The 24,105-nt window shown below is 37.3% G+C and overlaps 1 protein-coding gene across 1 annotated transcript in view; it reads left to right on the top strand.

Annotated features, from left to right (window-relative positions):
• The window catches only part of LOC145988604 (beta-glucuronidase-like), a 31,128-nt gene that overhangs the window by 6,383 nt on the left and 640 nt on the right, over positions 1-24,105 (top strand). The window contains exons 3-12 of the mRNA XM_083123597.1: positions 1,215-1,397; positions 2,462-2,637; positions 4,022-4,167; positions 10,582-10,784; positions 11,127-11,267; positions 12,075-12,247; positions 13,689-13,832; positions 18,452-18,536; positions 19,959-20,135; positions 22,011-22,149. Of these exons, the coding sequence (XP_082979723.1) occupies positions 1,215-1,397; positions 2,462-2,637; positions 4,022-4,167; positions 10,582-10,784; positions 11,127-11,267; positions 12,075-12,247; positions 13,689-13,832; positions 18,452-18,536; positions 19,959-20,135; positions 22,011-22,149 (1,567 nt within the window). The remainder of the gene's footprint in view (positions 1-1,214; positions 1,398-2,461; positions 2,638-4,021; positions 4,168-10,581; positions 10,785-11,126; positions 11,268-12,074; positions 12,248-13,688; positions 13,833-18,451; positions 18,537-19,958; positions 20,136-22,010; positions 22,150-24,105) is intronic.

Here is a 24,105-nt window from a genome sequence, read left to right as displayed (position 1 = left end):
GGACATTCTGACAGCATCTGTGCCCTTTGCCCATACTTTCTTTGGTCCACTTTATGTTCAAGTAGGTAAACAGGGCCCATAGTGGCCCACGGCTCAACCCAAATCAAGCTAACCCACCCTGTCTAAATATAATTAAAAAATGTCATGACAAAAATAAAGTGAAAGTGTATAGATAATGTTGACTATGATGGAGACGTCCCTTGTTTAGATCTCATCATAAGAATGTGAATATCAAAATATATATTTACTTGAATGACTGATTTTGATATTATGGGCATATCAGCACTTAGGCTATTTTTGTCCATCACACAATACAGAGATAAGCTCCTTAGTTAAAACAAAATTGAGGACAGACACCTAACGCGGAAATAAAAGATGTCTATTAAACTTTCCTCATTCAAATTTTAAATCTAATTCATTCATGCATTATTTAACATGAACTAAATCTATACTGTTTCCAAGGATAAAAACCCCATACATATTAAAACCTGAATCTGTAATGGGGCACTCAGCACGCACAAGAACAAACACAGGGCAACAAGATGACGCAGAGGATTATCCTGATCATGGATATAGGTGCCAGAGCCTCGATGGTCTGCAAAAAGCAGTTACCATGGTTTACTACATAGCTTTTGGATGTGCTGCCAGATAGTCATCCCTTACACCCACATTTTTACTTGAAGATTTGGCTTATACAAATTTTAAACAGTTAGCCAGTGACCCACCCACCCTAGAAAATCTGGTGCCACCACAGTTAGAAATGGAATATGAACCACTGTGCAATGCACGTACACTGGAAATAAAATTTTATTTGAGAACTTGAAAATTTATTTAAAACTTTTAACACTGAGGAGCCACAGTGGTCCAGTGCCAGTCAGTAGGATGTCTGCATTCTTATAAAGACCTGTTCATCATTTATTCTTATTTGACATTCTTGATTTACATTCTTAAGGCAAAAGATTTTTTTTAACTTTCCTTTTGCATGTTGCTATTATTTTCTCTTTTTATTTTCCCTGAGAAGAATATTTCCGAGGCATACATGACAATAGGTCATTACCCTGCACAAATTCATATTTTTGCATTTCTTGACACATTTTTAAATTTCATTTTGCTCCAAAAACACACAACAACGTTTTATTTCCTTTTGTTAATCTCGATTTGGTAGTGATTTTACCTACAAGTCAAATTGGTCACTTGTTTCCCTTGTTCTTTAGACAGGAGATGTGATGCCCATGCCTGTGCCATCCAGCTACAATGACGTCACACAAGACAAGAGCATCAGGGACCACATTGGTTGGGTTTGGTATGACAGAAGATTCTTTGTAACTCAGCGATGGGAGATGCAGAATTACAATGTTTTCCTTCGTTTTGGGAGTGTAAACTATGAAGCAATCGTAGTAAGTTCAATTGCTTTTCTAATAGTCTTTTTACTTTGTCTATGTAGCTGCAGCGATGTTAGAGAGATGTGAACTGTGCCTGGAGTAACTCTTCTTCTTTAATTGTTAGACATTCAATGCATCTTTCTCCCTTGCAGTACTTTATTATACTTGAACTTTGTACATTTAATTTCATTACATGCAGTATAGTATTAGAAAATATCAAGATGCAAAAATTCAATTAATTTTTTTTAAAGCATTACCCAAGGTCTAAAATTTACACCCAGAAAGGAGATGGGAATTTCATGTCATTACTGCAACAAGTGTGGGGCGTTACCCCCACACCCCCTATATGCCTTCATGGCGTGGTGCTATGCACAGGGGAAAACTTTACCTTTTTTTTACCTTTTACTGCAACAAGTACTGTACTGAAGCAGCCAAACAATAATCAGTTTTTAACAATCATTCCATTGTTGTTATTGAATGTGTATTACATGTAAGCTTTTAAAAAAAGTTCCATCGTTGTAATTGAATTTGTATAATTCATCTTTGCAAACAGTCAGCAAGCAAGCAATTTTTAAAAATTATTCCATGTTGTACTTGATTTTGTGTTTGATTTTTTTTATTTCCTGTTCCTCTTCTGCCACTTTTGGTTAATCATAATGACGATGAATGCTGATTAGATGGAACTAACAACAGGACATCCCAAGAGAACATCCATGCCCAAACCAACACTCAAAACTAGAACCTTCAGAGGGTAGATCATGAATCTACAATTCAATGTGCTCAGTGGTATTGTTGGGCTTGAAATTAACTGCTTAAAAATCGAAATAAAATGACAAACATGCAGTTGACATTGTCTACACCAGCATACATAAAATTCCATTCCTTACAAACACATAGGATGCAAGAGAAAAATTAATAATAAGCAATTTGCTAAGCAATACTTGTACATCTCATTGTACATGTGAAAAAAAATTGAGTTCTCCCTAGCGTTTGTCATCTTTTTCATTTTTTTTTATTTTCTTTCCCAAATCAAATCATGTAAATTTCCTGTAAACATTAGGGTTGCATTTTTGTTTCAGTGGGTAAATGGAGTGCAGGTTGCAAACCACAGCGGAGGTCACCTTCCATTCCAAGCGGACATAACAGACAAACTGGCATTTGGGGAAATCAACAGAGTGACGGTGGCCGTAAACAATACACTCACCCCACACACAGTGCCTCAGGGGACAATTAAGATTATGAACGACACTTCCAAGTAAGTAGATATCTGGGGGTGGATAAACGACCTTCCCTTGCGCTACTCATCATTGCAATTAATCTAAAGTTGCAGGAAGCAATGTAAAAATAAGGAACATGTAAAATCTTAGTCTCAAATGATGTCAGGAGTGATTGCTTAATTTCAGATGTGAAGACATAAAAGGAGGCAATCGTTATATATTCTTATATTAATTGATGATTTATCAATTGTTTTAGATGTTTCAGTTAGGGTGATTGGCCATTCCCATGGACATGCCCAACAAGTAAGCTCTGGCCCACTTTGAAATACTTTTAGCTTAGCTCACCAAATTGCCAATATGAGAAACTAAGAATCGATGAATCAAAAGTATACAGAGGAATAATGAGAAACGCAGATCAAGAAAAATAGAAGGAATGAGACTGAAATTACTAGAATGAGATGTCAGAAATAAAAAAGATGATAGAGAAACCAAGCAAAAAAGGAAGAGATGGGAAAATGAAAGAAAGGAAAATAGACGAATAAAAAATGAGGAAGGGGATCATATAGAAACAGAGAAAGCAGTTCAGAAAGAAAGAAAGAGCAACAGGAGAAAGAAGAAAGATAAACACAAGATGAAAGTAACTAAGAAAGAGATAAAGAGGGGCAAAAGTAGTCAAGCGAAGAGAGAATCTTGGTATCTATCATCAAAATAGAGCCCACCTAAAAATAGTTTTTCAGCCCTTGAGCTGTATGAATGAAATTCGCTTACAAGACAAACATGGACGTCCGCAAAGGAGGGGCAAAGAAGGTATTTTTTCCCAGGGGGGGGGGGCAACTGGCATATTTTCCCCAATAATAGTGTTCATCCCTCAAAAAACATTGCTTAAATTTGAATTTATCATGTTCGTGCAATAATTAACACACATTATTGTGGCTGAAATTAAATTACATGTGTGAAATATGTAATTTTTGGTTGAATTTCGTTTTCCAGGGGAGGGGCCATGGCTCCCCTTGCCCCCCCTTGCAGACGCCCATGAACACAAACCTCTCCATCCTCCCCCTTCACCTATCCATATAGAGTTAAGACCATCTAATATCCCTCACAAATAAAATTTTGGAAAGAAAAATACTTTTTCAAAAGTTAAGCCAGCTAAATGAAATTTCAAGGTGTAGTTTCTCCTATGAAAATTCTGCAGTCAAAATAGAAGTAAATAGAAATGAAAACAAATGAAACTAGAATAAGAACCACAATTAAGAACATTTTTTTTAAAATGTTTATTACAGAACTTTCAGTTTTTAGCACAGCAATAAATAAGTGCTAAGATCTGAATTTCGTATATACTGCTGTCACCTGAGGTAATATTTAACCAACTCAGCAAACATTGTTTACTAAATCAATTTTTTTTTTAAATTGTGATTGTAGATATCCCCCAGGCTACATGATACAGACTTTCAACTTTGATTTCTTCAATTATGCTGGAATAGATCGGCCTGTCTACTTGTATACAACTCCACATGTTTATGTTGATGACATCACTGTAGTGACGGACATTGTGGACAATACAGCAGGTAACTCACACACTATGGAATGTTATATTTTCAATTCCACTGTGTATATCACCTTTTAGAATTAAAGAGCTACTTGTAGCACAGTTACAACTTAGCTTCTGAAATGAACATCTGTAACTGTGACACACTTACCATTTCCAGGTGACAAGTAGTATAATTATCAGTTTCTTTTCTGTATATTCTAACAGTAATGAACAAAATTATGATTTCCTAAAAAAAAATAGAAATAAACTTTAAATCTTCATATATATTTTTTGTGAGCATATGTTTTGCATCATGCAATTCTTCAAGTTCAAGCCTTTACTTTGAATTTTCTTCTGTTACCTTGTAGTTAAAACAGAAAGTACATTCTACAAGTTGTAGGTAATCAAGAATATAGTTACTGAATTGCATTTCAAAAAGAGTAACTGCATGCATGTGTTCGTGGGTGGGTGTTTTAGGTTTGATCCGATACCACTTTGAACAGTTACCAATACCAATGCCATGCTCTTACCGAGTCCCACCAATACCGATACTTGAAAATTGTAACAATTCAACTCAGTTCAGAGAATTCATAAATTTTAATATAAAACCATTGATATGGAACCATACCATATCAATCTCCCTTATTTTTGCTTTGAAATATCCATAATTTCACGAGATAATAGTTTAATATCACAGAATGCATTTCTCCCCACAATGCTATTGACAAAATAACAAAAATTATACAATTTGCATCACTTCCGTGATCTTTAGGTTCTGCAAAAAAAAAATCATCCACCATTTTCGTGGACCCTGTAAAACATCTGGACTCCAGAAAGTTTTGGCTGGTATCAGTGATTAAATTCAAACCGATACTTTCCAATAGTGATACATTGGAATTTGTATCAGCTCAGCCTTAATATCTGTAAGCCTTGTTCTTGTTGTGTGATTTCTTATGTATACATGCACAAGACATACAAAATACGTAGGTTCAAATTAAACAATATAACTTTAATACATGGAAGCCATTCACGTACATCTTACACACGGTTACTATAACAACCAATCAATAACATGCTATAGAATACAAATTCTTCTTCTTCCTCTTATCATGCGTCTATCATCTCCTCCTGGAGTCTCTTTTTTTGTTTTAAGTGCTGGTCTCACCGTATCTATCAGGAGGTCTCCTAAGTCTATTCGATCTTCTGATTGGTGTGTGCCCAGCGTCTGCATATGGTTGGTTTTGGTTATCTCTTCCGTCCGCATCCTCCGGCTGTCCTTCTGGTATCGATTCAAGGTTTGGATCAGGTAGATCTATTGATGAGGGGTTTGGTTCACACTCACGTTTTCGTAGCCACCTGACGTGTACTGTTCGTGTCGATCCGTCGAACAACTGCACTTTATATATCAGGCTGTTGCCAACTCTAGACAATACGATTCCTGGTACATGCTTAGGAGAATTTACCTTCGGGGTCTGCACCCAGACTGGATCATTTGGAAGATATGCAAGATAAGTTTTGTCAAGTTTCTTTCTCTCTACTCGGCCCCGCCGTGATCCAAGAAATGGTGGGCGATCCACTCGCCTTTCCCGTTCAGTCATATATTTATGTCTCTTGTATCGCAGTTGGTCACTTTCCCTTGATTCAACATCCTTAACTCTCATTGCTCTCTCTTCTCTCGCCTTCTGAGCCAACTGCCTCAGATGCTCTTCTTTCTTCTCCTTTCCTTTCTGGTCAAGTTTCTTCTCCAGCTGTGCCCTCAAACCTTCACTTTCCGGTATTTTAATATTAATATCTGCGTTATCATTTCGTTCGGACCCCGTATTTGTGAACAATGTGTTACATTGTGCTAACAGTTTTCTCCAACCCGGATGAATACTGTCCAGCCATGAACGTCCAATCAACGGATAACGCAGTTCTTCTTCACACAATATAACCGGCAATTTATACAATACATCATTCAATGATAAATCAACCAAGGTTTGACCTTTCAACTTTAACTTATCATTATTCACGCCTCGTAACGTTAGTGAAGTACAATGTGTTCGCCGATGTGGAAACAATTGTTTGAAAGACTTGTTATTAAACAGAGTAACTGTAGATCCAGTATCTACTTCGCATTGTACAATTCGCTTATCAATACACAAATCAACTAAGCACGGTTCTGCTGACACAAGAACATCAGTGCCATCTATAGCTTGTGCTCTTGGCTTGAAACTAACACTCCTTGCTTTTGAACGAGTAAGTGTTGCATCTTCCACTTGTGAATTGTCTGTGCTTGATGAAATAGTGCAAGTATTATCTTCTGGCGGATGAGAATCACTAACTTCGACGTGCAATAAAGACAAACCATGAAATTCGTTATGTATGTTTTGTTCAACAATAGCGTCTAAAGGTTTAATATTCGACTTAGAAGTTTGATCCGAGGTAATTGTCTTACTCGTAAGTTTATGGTTAGTTTTCCTAAACTTGCATTTTACATGCCAATGACCTTTCTTTTTGCAAAATGAACATATCGAATATTTTGCTGGACAATGTCCAAGATCATGCCTTCTGGAGCATCTATCACATTCTTTAGTGCTTTTATAACATCTATTCTGAGGATTGACAAAGTTCTTTTTGTGCGCTTGCGAGGACTGGAAACATGGTTTAAATTTCTGTGTCCCAGCAAATGCAACTACATTAGAACTACACTCCTTTTCACGATGTGTGAACATTTGGGTTTCCCGCTCAATTAATTCCATTTGAAGCACAATATCTTGATATTTTGCTGTAGTCAATGTAGGTTCAGACAGTAATTTCTTTCTAATGGCGTCAGACCGAACGCCTACAATTATTTGCTCTACAATGGCTTCTTGTAAGTACTGACCAAAACTACATTTAAGTGCTTGTTGCTTCACACGTACCATAAATCGTGTTGCATCCTCGCCGCTTTCCTGCATGCACTGCCTGAACTTAAAACGTTCCACATATTTGTTTATTTTGTGGCCATAATGTTTAAGTAGATTGTCCTTGAGGGTCGAATACGTTTGCCGTTCGACTGGTTCAGGTGCAAGGATAGTCTTCAGCACTTTGAAAGTTTCAGACCCTATAACTGCAATCAGTATGGGTACCTTCCTGGCTTCATTAACATCATGAGCCAAACAAAACTGTTCAAACCTCATTAAATAATCTTCTATTTCTTCCGAATCTGGCCGGAACTCAGAGAATAAATTCAAACCGAACATATTCATAATTGTGGTCAACTAAATATCACAATATCTTAAACTCAATCTGTATCACACTGATTTAAACTTTGTTCTTGTACAATTATTGTAATCAATACACAAACCGTGTAATCTTGGTTCTTACCGTAGAAATTGATCAAGCCGACACAATTTCTGCTTGCATAAACCTATGCTGGAATGATGATCGTCGCGTACTGTTCGTGACGTCTGCATCCATACTTCTTCTTACGAAGAATCACCAAGAATATCCTACCGACTGCGCCATAGATGTAAGCCTTGTTTTTGTTGTGTGATTTCTTATGTATACATGCACAAGACATACAAAATACGTAGGTTCAAATTAAACAATTTAACTTTAATACATGGAAGCCATTCACGTACATCTTACACATGGTTACTATAACAACCAATCAATAACATGCTATAGAATACAAATTCTTCTTCTTCCTCTTATCATGCGTCTATCAATATCTACACTACATTTTTGTAAATTGTCCTACATATGAGGGTCACTATTTATATTTTGAGCCTTGGCAACACTTATTGAAGTTAGGCGCGATTTGACGTTTGCACGGAATCGTCTGGCATTATTGACCATAACGTACTTCAAATGTTTTGTCAATAGCTTCATTTGTGTTGTTTATGTTGCCTTGGAGATTGCGCGACAACAATAAAATGGAATTAACTCGTGAACATTTTCGTGCGATGATTTTTTACGATTTTCGACGTGGATTATCAAGACAAGAGTGCATCGATCAACTTACTTCCACATTTGGAGATGAAGCCCCATCCTTTGCCACTGTGAAACGCTGGTATAACGAATTTAATCGTGGCCGCCATTCGCTCACCTACGAGATTCGCGAAGGTCGTCCAAAATCAGTTCTTGTTCAAGAAAACATTGATGCTGTGCAAAACCTAATACTGCAAGATCATCATGTGACATACTGTGAGATTGAGGCAACCATAGGCATTAGTTCCAACAGCATATATAAAATATTAGATGATCATTTAGCTGTGAGAAAGGTATGTTCTCGTTAGATCCCACACAATTTGACAAAAACTCAAAAAGACGCTCACGTCATTTGGTGCAAACAAATGCTCAATAAATACAATCGTGGTGCTTCAAAAGACGTATATAAGATTGTAACAGGTGACGAATCATGGATATATGCATATCAGCCGGAACGTAAACAGCAGTCGACTGTATGGGTGTTTCAAGATGAACCCAATCCAACAAAAGTTGTTCGCGCTCGAAGCACATCGAAACAAATGGTCGCCTGTTTTTTTCGGGAAAACTGGTCATGTGGAAACTGTGCCTTTAGAGGAATGTAGAACGGTCAACTCTGAATGGTGCACAGCAATTTGATTGCCAGAGGTCTTCGGTCAAATACGGAAAACAAACAAATGCCGTCGGATCATTCTTCATCAAGACAATGCCAGCTGTCACACATCTCGTCTAACAACCGACTTTATGAACAGTCAAAAAATCGAATTGATGGGTCATCCACCGTACAGTCCTGATTTGGCACCCAATGACTTCTTCTTGTTCCCGAATGTCAAGAATAAATTGCGTGGACAACGATTTTCGTTGGCGGAAGATGCCGTTGATGCGTTCAAAAACCATATTATGGAGGAGTCTCAAGAAGATTGGAAAAACTGCTTTGACAAATGGTTCGAACGAATGCAAAAGTGTATTGACCATAAAGGAGAATACTTTGAAAAACAATAAAGCAGTTTTCAATGCCAAATTCCTGTTTTTTTCATTGTTAGGTTCAAAATATAAATAGTGACCCTCGTATTATTGTTATGTTGTGGACATTGGTGTGATAGGTCCCAGTTCAATCTTAGCAGGAGCCCTACAAATTTAGGGTTGCTCCAGGATTGTATTTTTGTACTTGCCTTACTTTATACTGCCCTTCTCTTCTTGGGAAATGACTTTAAGTGGAACCCACTACATTTGTTGAAGGTTCTTTTTGTAGTTTTGGACATTAAAGAAGGTGATCACTGTTTACTGTTGTAATAATGGACTATTAATAGTTAGCTTTCACTATTTATTCATGCTAGGTGAGAACTTAGTCAGTTTTCATATCGTCTTGGAGGCCCTGCTCCCTCCTTTAATCCACCTATAATTTTATGTCACATTTGGCTAATTACAACAATGGATGAATGTTAATTAGATGAAACTGATGAAGTGACAATCACCTACTTCTCTGGAGGCTGTGTATCTTGCAGTGTGTGCAAAAACAAACATGCAACACTGATGTGGAGTCTAAATATCCTGTGAATTATGCAAAATGCATTATTTTAATTAATTTTGAAGCATAATGGACTTGTGATTACATGGCAACTGTTTTAATATTCTGGTAAACTGATATCTAAACTAGTGATTGTTATTTTGAAATAGCCTGCCAGTATATCAATATGGTGCAATTTCAAAGAAATACTTATATACTAGGACAAATCAAAAAAATAAGTAACACCCCCTTGTATAAAACGAACAAGACACATTAGAAAGAAAATAATTATTGGAGAAAAATGCATGAACATTTAACTTTTTACGACATAGTCACCAAGGTATTCCAAGCACTTTTCTCTTTTAATTTTCACATGGTGGTTGGCAAGGATGATTGCATTCACATGCTCCGTTTTGTCGATAGTGTTCCAGTTGCAGGTTGCCCGACACACTGTTTGTTGTTCACGTTTTTTCTTTCGAACGTCTGGCAATTTCCTGATCATGGGATGTGTCATTGCATTCCCACCATACACCTCGACAATTTGGCGATGGATTTCACTCTGATTATGCCTTCGTGTCCACAAAAATTGGACGACTGAGCGCAACTCAATGTTGGACGCCACCTCAGTATGACACACCATATTGACACGGTGACTACTCTCATATTAAAGCAGCTGCAGCATGGCTGCTTTGGGTATGGGGAGAATACATTCCAGGCAGTGCTGCCACCAAGCGTGATTATTTTCTCTTTTTTAGTACAGGAACACAGCTCCAGTGTAACTTACTTTTTGATTTGCCCACATATTAGCTTTTTAAAATTCTGATAGAATGTTTAAGTATTACTATTGATAGAAATTGGTGTATCAGCATCAGTATCACTTGAAAGTTGTACCTCCTCAGCTTTACTTAGCAGTGTTTCTTGATATAATTCACCTACATAAAACAATCATATATTTTTAATATTCTCCATATTTGTCATCTGGACCAATTTCAGGAGTGATTGAGTACAGTGTAACCTACAGTGGGGAATATAACTCAGTGGAGGAAACTCCTGAAGTGAATGTGAGCGTCATAGACCAAGATGGTGCAGTGGTGGCTCAGAGCACAGGCCTTGCTGGAATCATCAACATTAAAGAAGCCAACTTCTGGTGGCCGTACTTGACCCGGCCCAATCCTGGCTATCTTTACACTCTGCAGGTAGAATTTTGACATTATACACAGCACAACTTTACTTAGATAAAATCTATTAGGATGTTTACTGCATAGTGTATACAGCTTTACAACTATGTACTTTGGTTAGTCATTTTCTTTATTATAAATTATGCTTCATCAGGAATGGGACACATTAGTCAGTACACTATGATTACTGATCACAAAATGGCATATTGGTATTACATTTTTTTGGAAAAATTGCCAATAATTTCACCAATTTGACGTTTCTATAAATAGCTTGTAATTCACAGTAAATGTATAACATACAACTCGAATCTCTGTAAATTTGAACATAATTTTCATCCTCCTACTCATTTATAATTTTAGGTAACACTCGGACTGGATAATATAGTAGACACGTATCGTCTTCCTGTTGGCATCCGTACTGTTAGCTGGTCCAACACAACATTCTATATAAACAATGAACCATTCTACTTCACAGGATTTGGAAGGCATGAGGATTATGATGTAAGTAAACTGATTGTGCATTCAATTGTTTGTCAAAAATGCGAAGTAACATTTAATATTTGTCTCACTTAAGTATAATGTACTTCACTGGCAGAAAATGTAGGGAAGATGTTCAAAAATCCTCAATCTCTCCGAGTTTATCAATCACAATTGAATGTTGTCTTTGCCCCTTTCCCACATCATTATGTATTCTGTATGACAAGTCTTGAATTTTCTGCACCAAGTCCTCACATCATTGTCAGAGATAATGTTATTCCCATACACACCACATAAGTGATGATGAATCTCAGAAGAACCAACTCTTTGTGCTTGAAGGAAACAAATTAGCTGACAGGAACGGCATTGGCAGGGACAATTTTACCATGCACTACTAAAGAAAATGGGCAGGGGATGGTGTGGAAAATATTACGATAATAAATATATATATTACTCGCAGCATTTATATTGACCAAATATTTAGATAGTAAAAAATAATAGCAAGCTATTAGTAATATAGCAAATGATAAAAAAAAATCTTTATGAAACCTTATATAATTGGTAATATTTTAGGTAAAAAAGCCGAAGCACAAAGAGCTAGTGGTGAGATTAATGGTTACTCATGGCTACTGTATAAGCACCATGTTGCTACAGCAACAGCAAATTATCAGGAAATTCATTTCTGAATACTCCTAATTCACGAGTATTTTCCCACAAAATTGCACATTGTGATGCAAAAAATTAATAATGTAGCATTACCAAGACTTTTATATCCTGGTCAAAAATGTTAGTCACGACTTGAATATTACCATTTCTCTTTGTGTTAAGTAGATTCGAGGCCGAGGACTGGACAACCCTCTAGTGACAAAGGACTACAACCTCATCAAGTGGGTAGGGGCCAACTCCTACCGCACCTCCCACTACCCATATGCAGAGGAGATCCTTGACTTTGCAGACCGGGAAGGAATTGTCATCATTGATGAGTGCCCTGCTATTGGTGTTGAGTATGTACAACTCTCTCCTACAATTAGCAAATAACTCCATTACTCATGTCTACCACAGTGAGATAAACAATGGCAAATAATTTTTAAAATGTTTGTTCAGTGAAACTAGGAAATATGAAATAATATACCACTGGCTAAAAAATTAGACATATAGGCATGTAAGTGCACTGGTACCATATGTGGAAAATGCAAAGCAATAAAGGGACAAGAATTGTAGACCCAGCAAACCAAGCAGTGTTGCCTAATTCGAGTATCAACCATTCTCTTAAAGGTAAATTGAACATTAGAATCCATAATCTTCCCAACAAATATCTATGCCATTATTGCATCATGTATGTTACAAAGACAGACTACCAAACATGGACATTGCCAGAAATGTTTGTATGGGGACATAAAATGTAGTAGTTAGGGTTATACCAATACCATTATAATGGTAAATGCAAGTTATGGATTGTATTTCATCATCAATACGAAGAAACACTTTTCTGGAAGCTGGAAATCTTGCATAATCTGCAAAAATGGCACCCAACACCTTCACAGTCTAAATATCCTGCAAATCATGCAAAATGCACATACATTTTGTTTGCTAGAACATTGCCGGAAGAAATTGATTTTGTGATTAAATTATCAACTCAAGTGAAATTGTGAGAGCAACCTTATGGTAGATTTCTAATGTTATTGTTCCAATGAGGAAAATACATTAAAATTCATAAATAATAACTCTAAATTGGTAAAATCTTCAAGGATCAGCATTGATATTGGTGGGAATCTGCAAGATCGGGATTGGTGTTGGTATTCATTCAAAACAGGTTGGTTTAGCACTAGTAATAATAGAAATAATATTAATAAAATAACAGATAAACTAATAATAATAAACAATTACTTTTGTCAATTTATTACCATTATCATTATATTCTTCAGGAGACACTTGTTTGGTCCACTACCTGACTGATTATAGAGCACAATTGGTTACTTTATTATTAAAAATTGCATATCGTTAATATACTAAAATGCATAGTAATTCTATTTTGTGAGTAACTATTCACAGCTCATTCAAGAAAAAACTTTAAAAGTTAGGGGAGAAGTTTTAGTCATAAAATTTATATTGCATGACCTTTGTCATGAAAATCACCCTTTTGAAATTTTGAAAACATGTGAAACCATTTATCCTTCGATTAAATAATAAATCTTACATTTCACACTCAATATTTTGAGCTAACTCATATTTTCTTTGGTTCTGCTGTTAGAATACTACTTGTTTTTTTTCTGTTTTTCTAATTTGAAATGAACAATGCTAATTTCATGGTGAGGGGCTGTGTCAATTGACAAGTTTTGTTACACATAAGTATTTTTTGTTCTTGTCACAATTTTCATGGAAGAAAGATTCTTCCTGTACTGAATCTTAAAAGCCTGCTTATTTCTTCTCTGTTTGGTGTTTCAGTGGTTTTGATGACCAACTGCTTGAGAAACACAAGGCTGTGGTGGAAGAGTTGATTCAGAGGGACAAGAACAGGCCAAGCGTCGTGATGTGGTCCCTCAGCAACGAACCACAGTCCCAGAAGACAGATGCTGGTCCCTACTTCAGGTCATTCCACTTCACTATTTTTCCATGTTCTCTGCTTTTGGCTGGGCCGATAAATTAGAATTTAAGTATTACTCTACCAATTATGCCTTATCAAACTAGACAAGTCTTGCTTCAAAATATTCAAATGATGAATCAAATGAAAAACTTGATATTTTTTTTCTTTTTTCATGGTTACGAAAGTTTGCTATTTTTTAATATAGACTTCTTCTTGGTCTACTAGTGTTTGAAATTTGTAGTCACAAGTTTCAAAATGTCGCTAACTTGTTTAGCCCAATCACATTTACATGAAAATCTAGTTTATCCAAAATGTTTTTTAGTAAATTTTTAAAATTTACAATTCCACCTTCAGATAATGCTGTATGACATTGGTTAAAGCAATATCAACACACTTCATCGCAGAGTTGAATCTGTAACTCTTAGATGCTATTTTCCGTGTTATTAGTCTCTGCCAAGGCTGTCTTTTGTGCAAAATTTGAAATTGCCTACTACTCTAGATCATTTTATATTTCAAAAACCAATGACAGTAATGTCATGAATAATATTAGCATAGATCAGGTGATATTGTCATGCTAATAAAAGGGTTGTATATGTTAGTAATTATTAGGTGCATCCAGAAAGTAAGTTTCCCACTCGCCATACTGAAACAGGTTTTGTGCATGCGTGAAAGGCACATGCCCTGGCTAGTGAATGTCCTAGAAGATGCTTCCCGAAAGTCCGCAGTAGCGTCACGGCAGCGATGAAACGGTGGCTCTTATTCCATCTCCCGCCACGTGCGAGGTTCGTTCGGTGATCAAGTTCTTGAACGCACAAAACATACAGCAGATCGAAATTCGTCGTCAGCTGTGCCAGGTGTATGGGCCAGACGTCATGAGCAAGCAGATGATGCATCGTTGGTGCAGGACATTTAATGAAGGCCAGCAAAATGTACATGACTATGAGCGCAGTGGGCAGCCATCGGCCGTTATTGGTTTGGTTTAAGTTGATGTTTTAAGTCCACTTTATGCATAGTAAGGCTAATTGGGACTGGACCTACAGTTTAAAGTGGGATCCTAACCACTATGTGCCTCCACCGGGTATCGAACCCGGGACCATCGACCGTTATGGACAAGCTTTGGAGCAGGTGCAGCAGCGCATATTGGAGGATCGTCGCATCACTATCACGGAACTCAGCAGCCATTTCCCGTAGATTTCTCGGTTGTTGTTGCACGACATTGTTACCAAATGCCTCTTGTTCCGGAAATTGTGTGCCCAGTCGGTGCCGAAACAACTGACACCCGAACACAAAGGAAAACACATGGGCACGGTGCTGACATCTCAACTGGATCATCACAGGGGATGAAACGTGGATTGCATACAGCATGCCAGAAAGCAAGCAGCAGTCCATGCAATGGCATCACAGTGGATCTCCATTCAGGACAAAGTTCAAACAGACTGTGTCGGTGCGAAAAGTGATGTGCACGGTGTTCTGGGACAGACAAGGCATTCTGCTCATTGAGTTTCTGCCCAGAGGTGAGACTGTGAATGCTAGCCGTTACTGTGAAACACTGGGGACATTGTGACGAGCCATTCAGAATAAGAGACACTGTAAGCTCAGTGCCGGGGTAATCTTGCTCCAAAACAATGCAAAGCTGCATATGGCTAGGTGCACTGCAGCCCTTCTATACAGGTTCGGTTGGGAGGTGTTCGATCATCCATCGTACAGCCCGGATCTTGCTCCCAGTGCTTACCACCTGTTCTTGCACCTGAAAAAGTTCCTGTCCGGTCAACATTTTCACGGAGACGAAGAGGTTCAGAATGGCTGTCACACAGTGGTTCGGTGCCCAGGCAGTGGACTTCCATGATGCAGGTATACAGAAGTTGGTCCCACACTATGACAAGTGCCTGAATTCCGGCAAGAATTATGTTGACAAGTAACTGGACAAGTGCTGTATCTGTGGTAATAAATCATTGACTGAAATAATGTTTCCTTTTTGTGCAAGACCCCAGGGAAACTTACTTTCTGAATGCGCCTAATAGAAAAAGAAAAAAATTAAGTTTTATATGTGTAATTGTCACAATTGTCCCATGCTGACAATGGCAAAACTACTACATTGTTCAGTTGCCCCATAAGAGAGAGAAGTAATGTAATGTTTTAAGCCACCCTTTCATATCTTATAAGCGAAACACCCCATTGTTTCCAACTCAAAAACAATAGGTTATAGAAACTCCAACAATAATTTTAAATCCACCTTGTAGTTGGCCTGTAACTTCCCAAGGTTCCAACTCATTTTAGAAAATTCCATCTTTCCAAATTTTCCATGCAATTTTATAATAAATTTTCATGTCATTCTGTGCTTCTTTAACATGACAAGTTCTAAGTGTTAAACTGCACTTGCTATTTAAAACAATCAAATTTATTTAACATTTTTCAATATAAATTATCAAGAGTAACTATAAAATTATTTTTATACATGCTATCTCCCATCAAAAGACTGGTTCAACAAAAAATGAAATTTATTTTCAATCTCAAATTCTGGCAAGTACTTGGTGCGTACTGAAAGTCGTGATCAACTTTTTATTTCAGACGTAAATGTTTACGTAGAGCGATGCGCTGTATAAGACAGTTAGAACCATCTATTGTGACAACATACACTTGAAAGTGGGGTGATCGGCGCAGCACGTATGCACATTAGCGAGTAGCGAGTAATGGCTCCGTTTGACATGTCGTTTCGCCAGCGTGCAGTAATTGAATTTCTGTTGAAGGAAGGTGCATCGGCATCAGATATCCACCGCCGATTGCAGGAAGTGTATGGTGATCAGTGTATGGCTGCCAGTAGCATCAGGCGATGGATAAAACATTTTAGAGGTGGAAACACAGACATCAGTAATCTCCCTCGCACAGGCCGCCCGAGAACTGCCTCGAAAAACAGGAACGTGGCTCGCGTCCAGGAAATCACCCAGGGGAACAGGCGTGTTTCGGTTAGGGAACTTTCACACATTGTTGGAGTAGGGCACAGTGCTATCCAGGAGATGATTGGTGTACTGGGTTACCGGAAAGTGTGTTGCAGATGGGTGCCAAGGGATTTGAATGCAGCACAAAAACGAAACAGAAAAGATGTTTGCACGGAACTTTTGGCATGGTACTGAGCAGAGGATGGAGGCGAGGGTTTCTTGAAGTGTTTGGTTACTGGAGACGAAACCATTTTCCACCTCTATGAGCCTGAGAGTAAACGTCAAAGCCTGGAGTGGCGACATCAAACATCACCAAGAAAGAAGAAACCGAGGACAATGTCATCAGCTGGCAAAGTAATGGGAACTGTCTTCTGGGATTCGGAGGGTGTTCTTCTCGTGGACTTTCTCACTCCAGGGGAAACAATTAATACTGCTCACTATGTGCGCACTTTGAGAAAACTTCGTCGTGCTATTCGTGAAAAACGTCCTGGCAGGGATAGTGTTATCCTCCAACACGACAATGCCAAGCCGCACACAGCACAGCTAACGAGGGATGAAGTTGCCAGATTTGGGTGGGAACTCCTTCGACATCCTCCCTACAGTCCAGATCTGGCTCCTTCTGACTTTCTTGTTTTTTTTTCTGAAAGAACACATGCGGGAAAACAGATATGACACCAACAAGGAAGTGGAACTTGCCGTTAGGAGAATACTCGGACGTGCCCGAACGGAGTTCTACAACAGAGGAATTTTCAAACTTCCAGAACGTTGGCAAAAATGTGTCGATTAGATGGTGATTATGTTGAAGACTAATAAAGGTATGTACTTTAACAGGCATATATTAGATTCTTTTTTGTACAGTTTACTTCCTTCTTGTAACATGTTGATCACGACTTTCAGTACGCACGATACAAAAGAACTTTTCCATGTTTTCTTTAAATCATAGATTAATTTCACACTTCAAAATTTGAAGTAAGTCTTGAAGCTTTCCTGGCGACGAATGATGAAAAGATTCTTTCAGGCTATCAACCAGGTGAGTTGTGGAAATGATTAAAAGCTTTCGAGAGCTTCGAGGGTAGCCTGAAGATGAGAGTGACGTTAGCTCATGAAAAATTGGAATCATTTCCACAACTCACCCGGTCGATAGCCTGAGAGAATCTTCGAGGGTAGCCTGAAGATGAGAGTGACATTAGCTCTCAAAAAGTTGGAATCATTTCCACAACTCACCTGCTCGATAGCCCGAGAGAATCTTCGAGGGTAGCCTGAAGATGAGAGTGACGTTAGTTCTCGAAAAGTTGGAATCATTTCCACAACTCACCTGCTCGATAGCCCAAGAGAATCTTTTCAACACTTCAAGATTTCTCGGTCAGTGTAAACTCTACTTATGGTAGTTTCTGTAGTTCTGAGAATCTAGTCATATCCAGTTTTATCGTATCTTGAGCAGCCTCAATAACCAAGCCTGTCGACGTCTGGATTTATGATGTTACCTCTTATAGTCTCAGATTCAATTCCTGGTGTAGGCATGGGATTTCTTTGTGTGGCCCTTCTTTAATTTTATCTAATCATAATTCAACCTCATCAACGCAATGAGAATAAAACATGCAGAAAGGATGTAAAGAAAGAAAATAAACATCTTTCCTCTCTTGAAATGTATGTCTGAAACAATATAACAAAGGTTGCTTCTTCCACAGCGAGGTCATCTTTCACACAAAATCCTTGGATCCTGTGAGGCCAGTTACCATAGTTACATCACAGCAGTATTCTAATGACAAGGCAGTAAGTACTAATAATTAATATTGCTTAAAAAACCTGCATGCCACCTCATACTAATAAACAAATTCTCATAAGTCTTTGAATGAAAATGCATTGAAATTTATGAAATACAGTTCATCACATACCAATTAGGAATGAGCAATATTAATTACTACTAGGTCTGAGCCGATACAGATACCGGCAGTATCGGCATCGGTCGATTTTCTTTTACTGATACCATCTGATACCGAAGATTTTCAGTGGCTAGAAAAGCAGGCAAAGGCAACAGCTCATCTGAACATTTGTCCTTTCGAAAAGTTCGTTCACCCTTCCTTGTGACAGACTGGAAGACCAGGACAAGAAGTTCCATAGATTGGCAGTACTAAGGAAGATAAGCTAATAGGGGCTAGACCTACATTTTAAAGTGCTTCCACCGAGTATCGAACCCGGGATCTATTGATTACAAGGCAACGGCGTTAACACTACATTATCGAGGAGGCCCCTCTAAAGATCTATGTACACCACTACTTAGAATAATGTACATACAATATTTACCAGGACAGTTGTTTTTGCACAAATTTTAGCGGTCTTAACTATACATAAGCTAGATGATGAATATTTGCTGCTTTATCTGATTTTATAGCATCTTTTTACTACTTATGTAATAATATTTTTAGTCAAGAAATAAAGAACAAAATAGGTATTAACGTTGTCTTTCCCAGTTTCTTAGTCTGTGGTTACATACAATAATACTCCATACGCATCAGAGAAATTAAGTACTAATTAATTAATTTACATATTATTATGAATCGACCAATAATTATATTAACGTATTAAATAGAAACATTTTTATTATTATATTTCTGAGACACTTTGCTCAGGCTGGCTCCCCAAATTATATATTTCTAAATACGTGCCTAGTGATGTGACGAGTTAGTATGACTCGGTAACTAGCCTTTGTTATTTTATACTGGAATTAAACAAGTATCGGTATCGGTGGGTATCAGTCATGGTATCGGCTCAACTCTAATTACTACCATATCAATATTGGTTCAAACAGGCATATTCATGTATCAGTTTATTGGAAAAATTATAATTAACTTCAGCGATCCAATATTTTCATAAATAGCCTGTAGATTAGTACAAAATTCTGCCAACATGTTATAATCTTTCTTACTATAAAGATATACTTCATATATGCTGGTTTTATAAAGTCAGTTTTTAAATTGGTTTATTTAGTAAGTGGCAATGTATTTTCCTCAATTTACAAAGCAAACACAAAAGCTAGTTAATTTTTCATCAAGCTTTTACAGACTGCCTGGGAGGAAATGACTGTTGCCTGTGGGTCTGCAGACAACAGGTTAAGAACCATTGCTTCTGACAATAATTGTCGATTTTATTCATGTATGATCATTAGTAATAATAGATTTCTCTGTATGTCTACAGGCTGAGTTTGTTGACGTGATCTGCGTTAACAGGTACAGTGCCTGGTACAGCGACACAGGGATGTCAGAGCTCATTCAGAGACAGACCGAATCAGAATTCACGGAGTGGCACAAGAAGTTCAACAAGCCAGTGCTTATGAGTGAATATGGTGCTGGCTCTGTACCTGGCTTTCATGCGGTAAGATTCCTTCTTAGCATGCTACAATGTTTGAAAATATGATATAACTTTGTATTGCAGGTTCATAGAATATGATGTGCCTTTGTAAAGTGAAAAACTAAATTAATATCACATATGCTGTACTCATTGTAACTGATGGTCAGCAAAACGAGATGTGGGCCATTACACACTTATTGCCAAACATTAATTTACTCCATGCATTCTCACCATTTGATAGAACAAAATACAGAGAGGAAACATACACATGCATTTAAGTAACCCCCTATGGAACCACACAAAAGGAAAACAGTTGAAATGTTGGTGGTACTGAAAAGCAAAGCAGACATTTGACTGCATTGGTCGCATGCGGTTGATGTGTTTTTGTATCGCATGTTACATTTCGACACATTATGTTATTCCTCCACAACAAAGGTAAAAACACTGCACAGACATGTAAGCAGACCTGTCATATAACATATATGGAAATGATGCTACAAGTGAATCAACAGTTCAAAGGTGGTTTTAACAGATTGAAAGCGGGAATTTTAGCCTGGAGGTGGAGTTCATGCTGGATGGCTGTCAACAGTGGGCAAAGACCAAATTAAGGTACAAATTGAATCTAACCCAAGATTGTCCACCGGAGAAATAGCATAGGTGCTGAACATACCTAAACCACTGGTTATGAACATTTGGAGAAACTTGGATACACCTCTCGCTATGATATTTGGGTCCCACACAGACTGTCAGAGGAACTGTCTAACTACCATGGGACCAAGCTAGCAAACCACCAAAACAAACACCATAGCCAAACATTCATTCACAGAAGATCTAGTGGGATTTTATGGACATTCTATACTATGTGCTGCTCCCATAAAATCAGACAATAAATTCAGATGTGTACTGTGGCCAGCAACAAAACATCCAGCAGAAGAGACCAGAGCTAGAGAATAGGAAGGGTGTTGTATTCCACCAAGACAACAGGAGACCACATGTGTCCTTGGTTCAGGAAAATTGAACGAGTTAGGCTGGGACATCTTACCCCATCCACCAAATCCAGCAGATGCTGCACCTCTGACTTCCACATGTTCCGGTCTTTACAGAACAGAAAATCATTCTTTGACTCCAATGTTGTTAAACAACATATCAATGAGTTTTTCATCTACGAGTCAGGCCAATTCTATGCTGACAATATTTTGAAGTTGGAAGAATGATGGACCAAGGTCATCAAGAAAGTGGATAATATTTTGCAGAATCAAGATTTTTTTTGCAATATCATATTTGTTTTCTATGATAAAAATGTTCAGAACTTTCCGGACAACCCAATAATAACTGTAATTGCTTTACTAATATATTTGTAAGTTTTAAAGTAAGTTTACATTAAAATTACAGAACATTTTCATGATATATATTCATTATGATCTATTATATTTTTGTTTGAATTATTTTCCATTGTACTTTTTATACATTATTATGATTAATGATTTCCCTTTGCTTGACAAGGATTTGTTGTAAGAGGGCAATATGTGTGTCTAAAAAAAAGACCTTTCTATTCTATAATACATGTATGTACAGTGGAAACCCCAATTTTACATTCCTGGATTTAATATTTTTCTGCATTTTGCATACAATCTTCATGATACCAATAAAGAAATATGTTATACAATTCTCCTGGATTAAGTTTATTTTGCCTTGGTCCCCTGAAAAATCTAGAGCTTCCTCTGCATATGATTGTATCTGTAATCTATTGGAAGATATAATGAAATTATTTGCTATGTTTGCCTTGAAATTTGAGTGAATACCCAAAATCCAATCAAAAAGAAGTAAATTTTTATATTAGTGTTTAATAAAATAATGTGGTTACACAGACACCCTACAAAGATTTATTTCTGCCCTAAGGATCCTGCATTCACATGGACCGAAGACTACCAGGTGGTGACAATGAGAGAGCACTTCAAAGCATTCGACAACCTCAGGAGCCAAGGGTTCTTCATAGGAGAGATGATATGGAACTTTGCAGACTTTGCCACTCCTCAAGGTCAGCTTTTGGAATTTTACCAATGAGACTGACTATTCACTCTCAAACTTTTCAGTGGTTTCAGGATAGTTGTGTTCTTACAAAATGTTATTATCATTTGACTGCCGTAAGTATTACAGAGGATGAATCTTGCTGTTGTTCAGCATTATTTTCACCTAAAGCCTGCGTTACACATGGTGACTTTACTTGCCACTATTAGTAATTGGATTGATTTGGTGTTTTAAGTCCACTTTATGCACAGTAAGGCTACTCGGGACTGGACCTACAGTTGAAAGTGGGATCCGAACCACTATGTGCCTCCACGGGATATCAAACCCGGGAACCCTTGATTGCAAGGCGACGGCGCTAGCCACTATTAGTAACACTGACAATTATGCCACATTGGCTTGTCACACAGCATGAGTAGAATAGTCCCGTGTATTTTTTTCACATGAAATTTTCATTGGCAATGTCCAATAATTTCTCGTATTTTCTGTAACTGACCCAAAATATAAAATGTTCTGTCGGATTTCTTCTCACTGCATCAACCAAACAACATAAAATTATTAATAATACAACACCAACACACGTCAAAGCACATGCTATGTAGAAACCAGCCATGTCTTGTCACGTCACATGCGACAATTGCAGCACTTCCTCATGGCTACAAAGCCAGGTGACCACGATGAAGCATGCTCCTGGCGAGTACAATTGAATATGTTCAAGTTATCATGGGCATTTGCAGTTGCTAGTAGCCACAACTAACCTGGCTACTACAGTAGTGGTGAGTACAGTTGCCACATGTGAGACAGGATTAAAGGAATAGTTTCACTCCTAAATCGATAATAAAAATTTGTTTCATAAACCTTTTAAAACATGTAGTGACTCATAAGTTTCCAAAAATGACATTCTTGTGAGGCTAAAAAATAATATATTAAAGTGCAATGGCAGGATAGCTCAGATAGGCTAAATAGCATATGTTTATGCACAAAGAGTACTAAAATTGGTGTCATTTGGATCATTTCCAACAACTATACTCGGACAGAACAAAAATTTTGAACTTGTATGTGTAATTCAACCACAGGTGTCAGTTTCAGTGAAAGTCCTCAAATAATCTAGAAAATGTTTTAAGTATTTTATATGCATGATATTTATTATTATACACTTTACCCTCCACAGTAATATGTGCTAAAATATGGTATCTTTGAATTCAGCTGTCATTTTCCCTTTTTGCTTTCCTCGTTTCTTTTTACACTCTCTCACACACACACACACACAATACTTTCAAAATTGTAATTCCTGTAAATAAGAACACCTTAGGAGTTGCAAGATATGAAACAGAATATTTTATTTTAGCTAACCATTCTTCTTGATAAATGCATACATAAAACAGAGTATCATTTTTACTAACCGTGTTAAAAAGTGTGATATCGTAAAAAATAAAAGGGAACTATTAACAACAACTATGAAAATAAAGTCTTATTGAATTATTATACATTATTCTTTAATGCACTAACTCACACCAATAAAGCATTTAAATTGTAAAAATTGTAAATTACAAATTTTAATGTGTCTTGGAGTTTGGGTATGTTCTGTTTTGTTAACGACAGTCATCTATTATAATCTAGTTTGAAAGCATTCATTATTCTTCTATCTTGTTCCTACATCATTTCTCAGGTTAAAATCAAAATTAAATATGTATTGTAATATAACAATAGTACATCTCGCATCAAATTCCCTATGTATTTAAATGGGAGAACAGTTGCCTGCTTGAAGCACAAGGGCATAACTATCGTGCTACCACCTGTAATTATCTTTGCCTGACCTGATCATTCTCATGTTTATTATTTTCAGTGCTTGACAAGGGGTATATTCAGGGAGATACAGGGGCTTGGAAGTTATATGTCATGAAAAGTCTCAAAATTGGCCAATTATTTTAAAATGACCCATACATTATGTTAAAAATTCCCTATTCCA

Source organism: Lepisma saccharinum, chromosome 6 (assembly GCF_977018435.1).
Source record: "Lepisma saccharinum chromosome 6, izLepSacc3.1, whole genome shotgun sequence".
NCBI classification, from domain to species: Eukaryota; Metazoa; Arthropoda; class Insecta; order Zygentoma; family Lepismatidae; genus Lepisma; species Lepisma saccharinum.
Note: the sequence above shows the minus strand (reverse complement) of the source record. Positions and strands in the feature narration are given on the sequence as shown.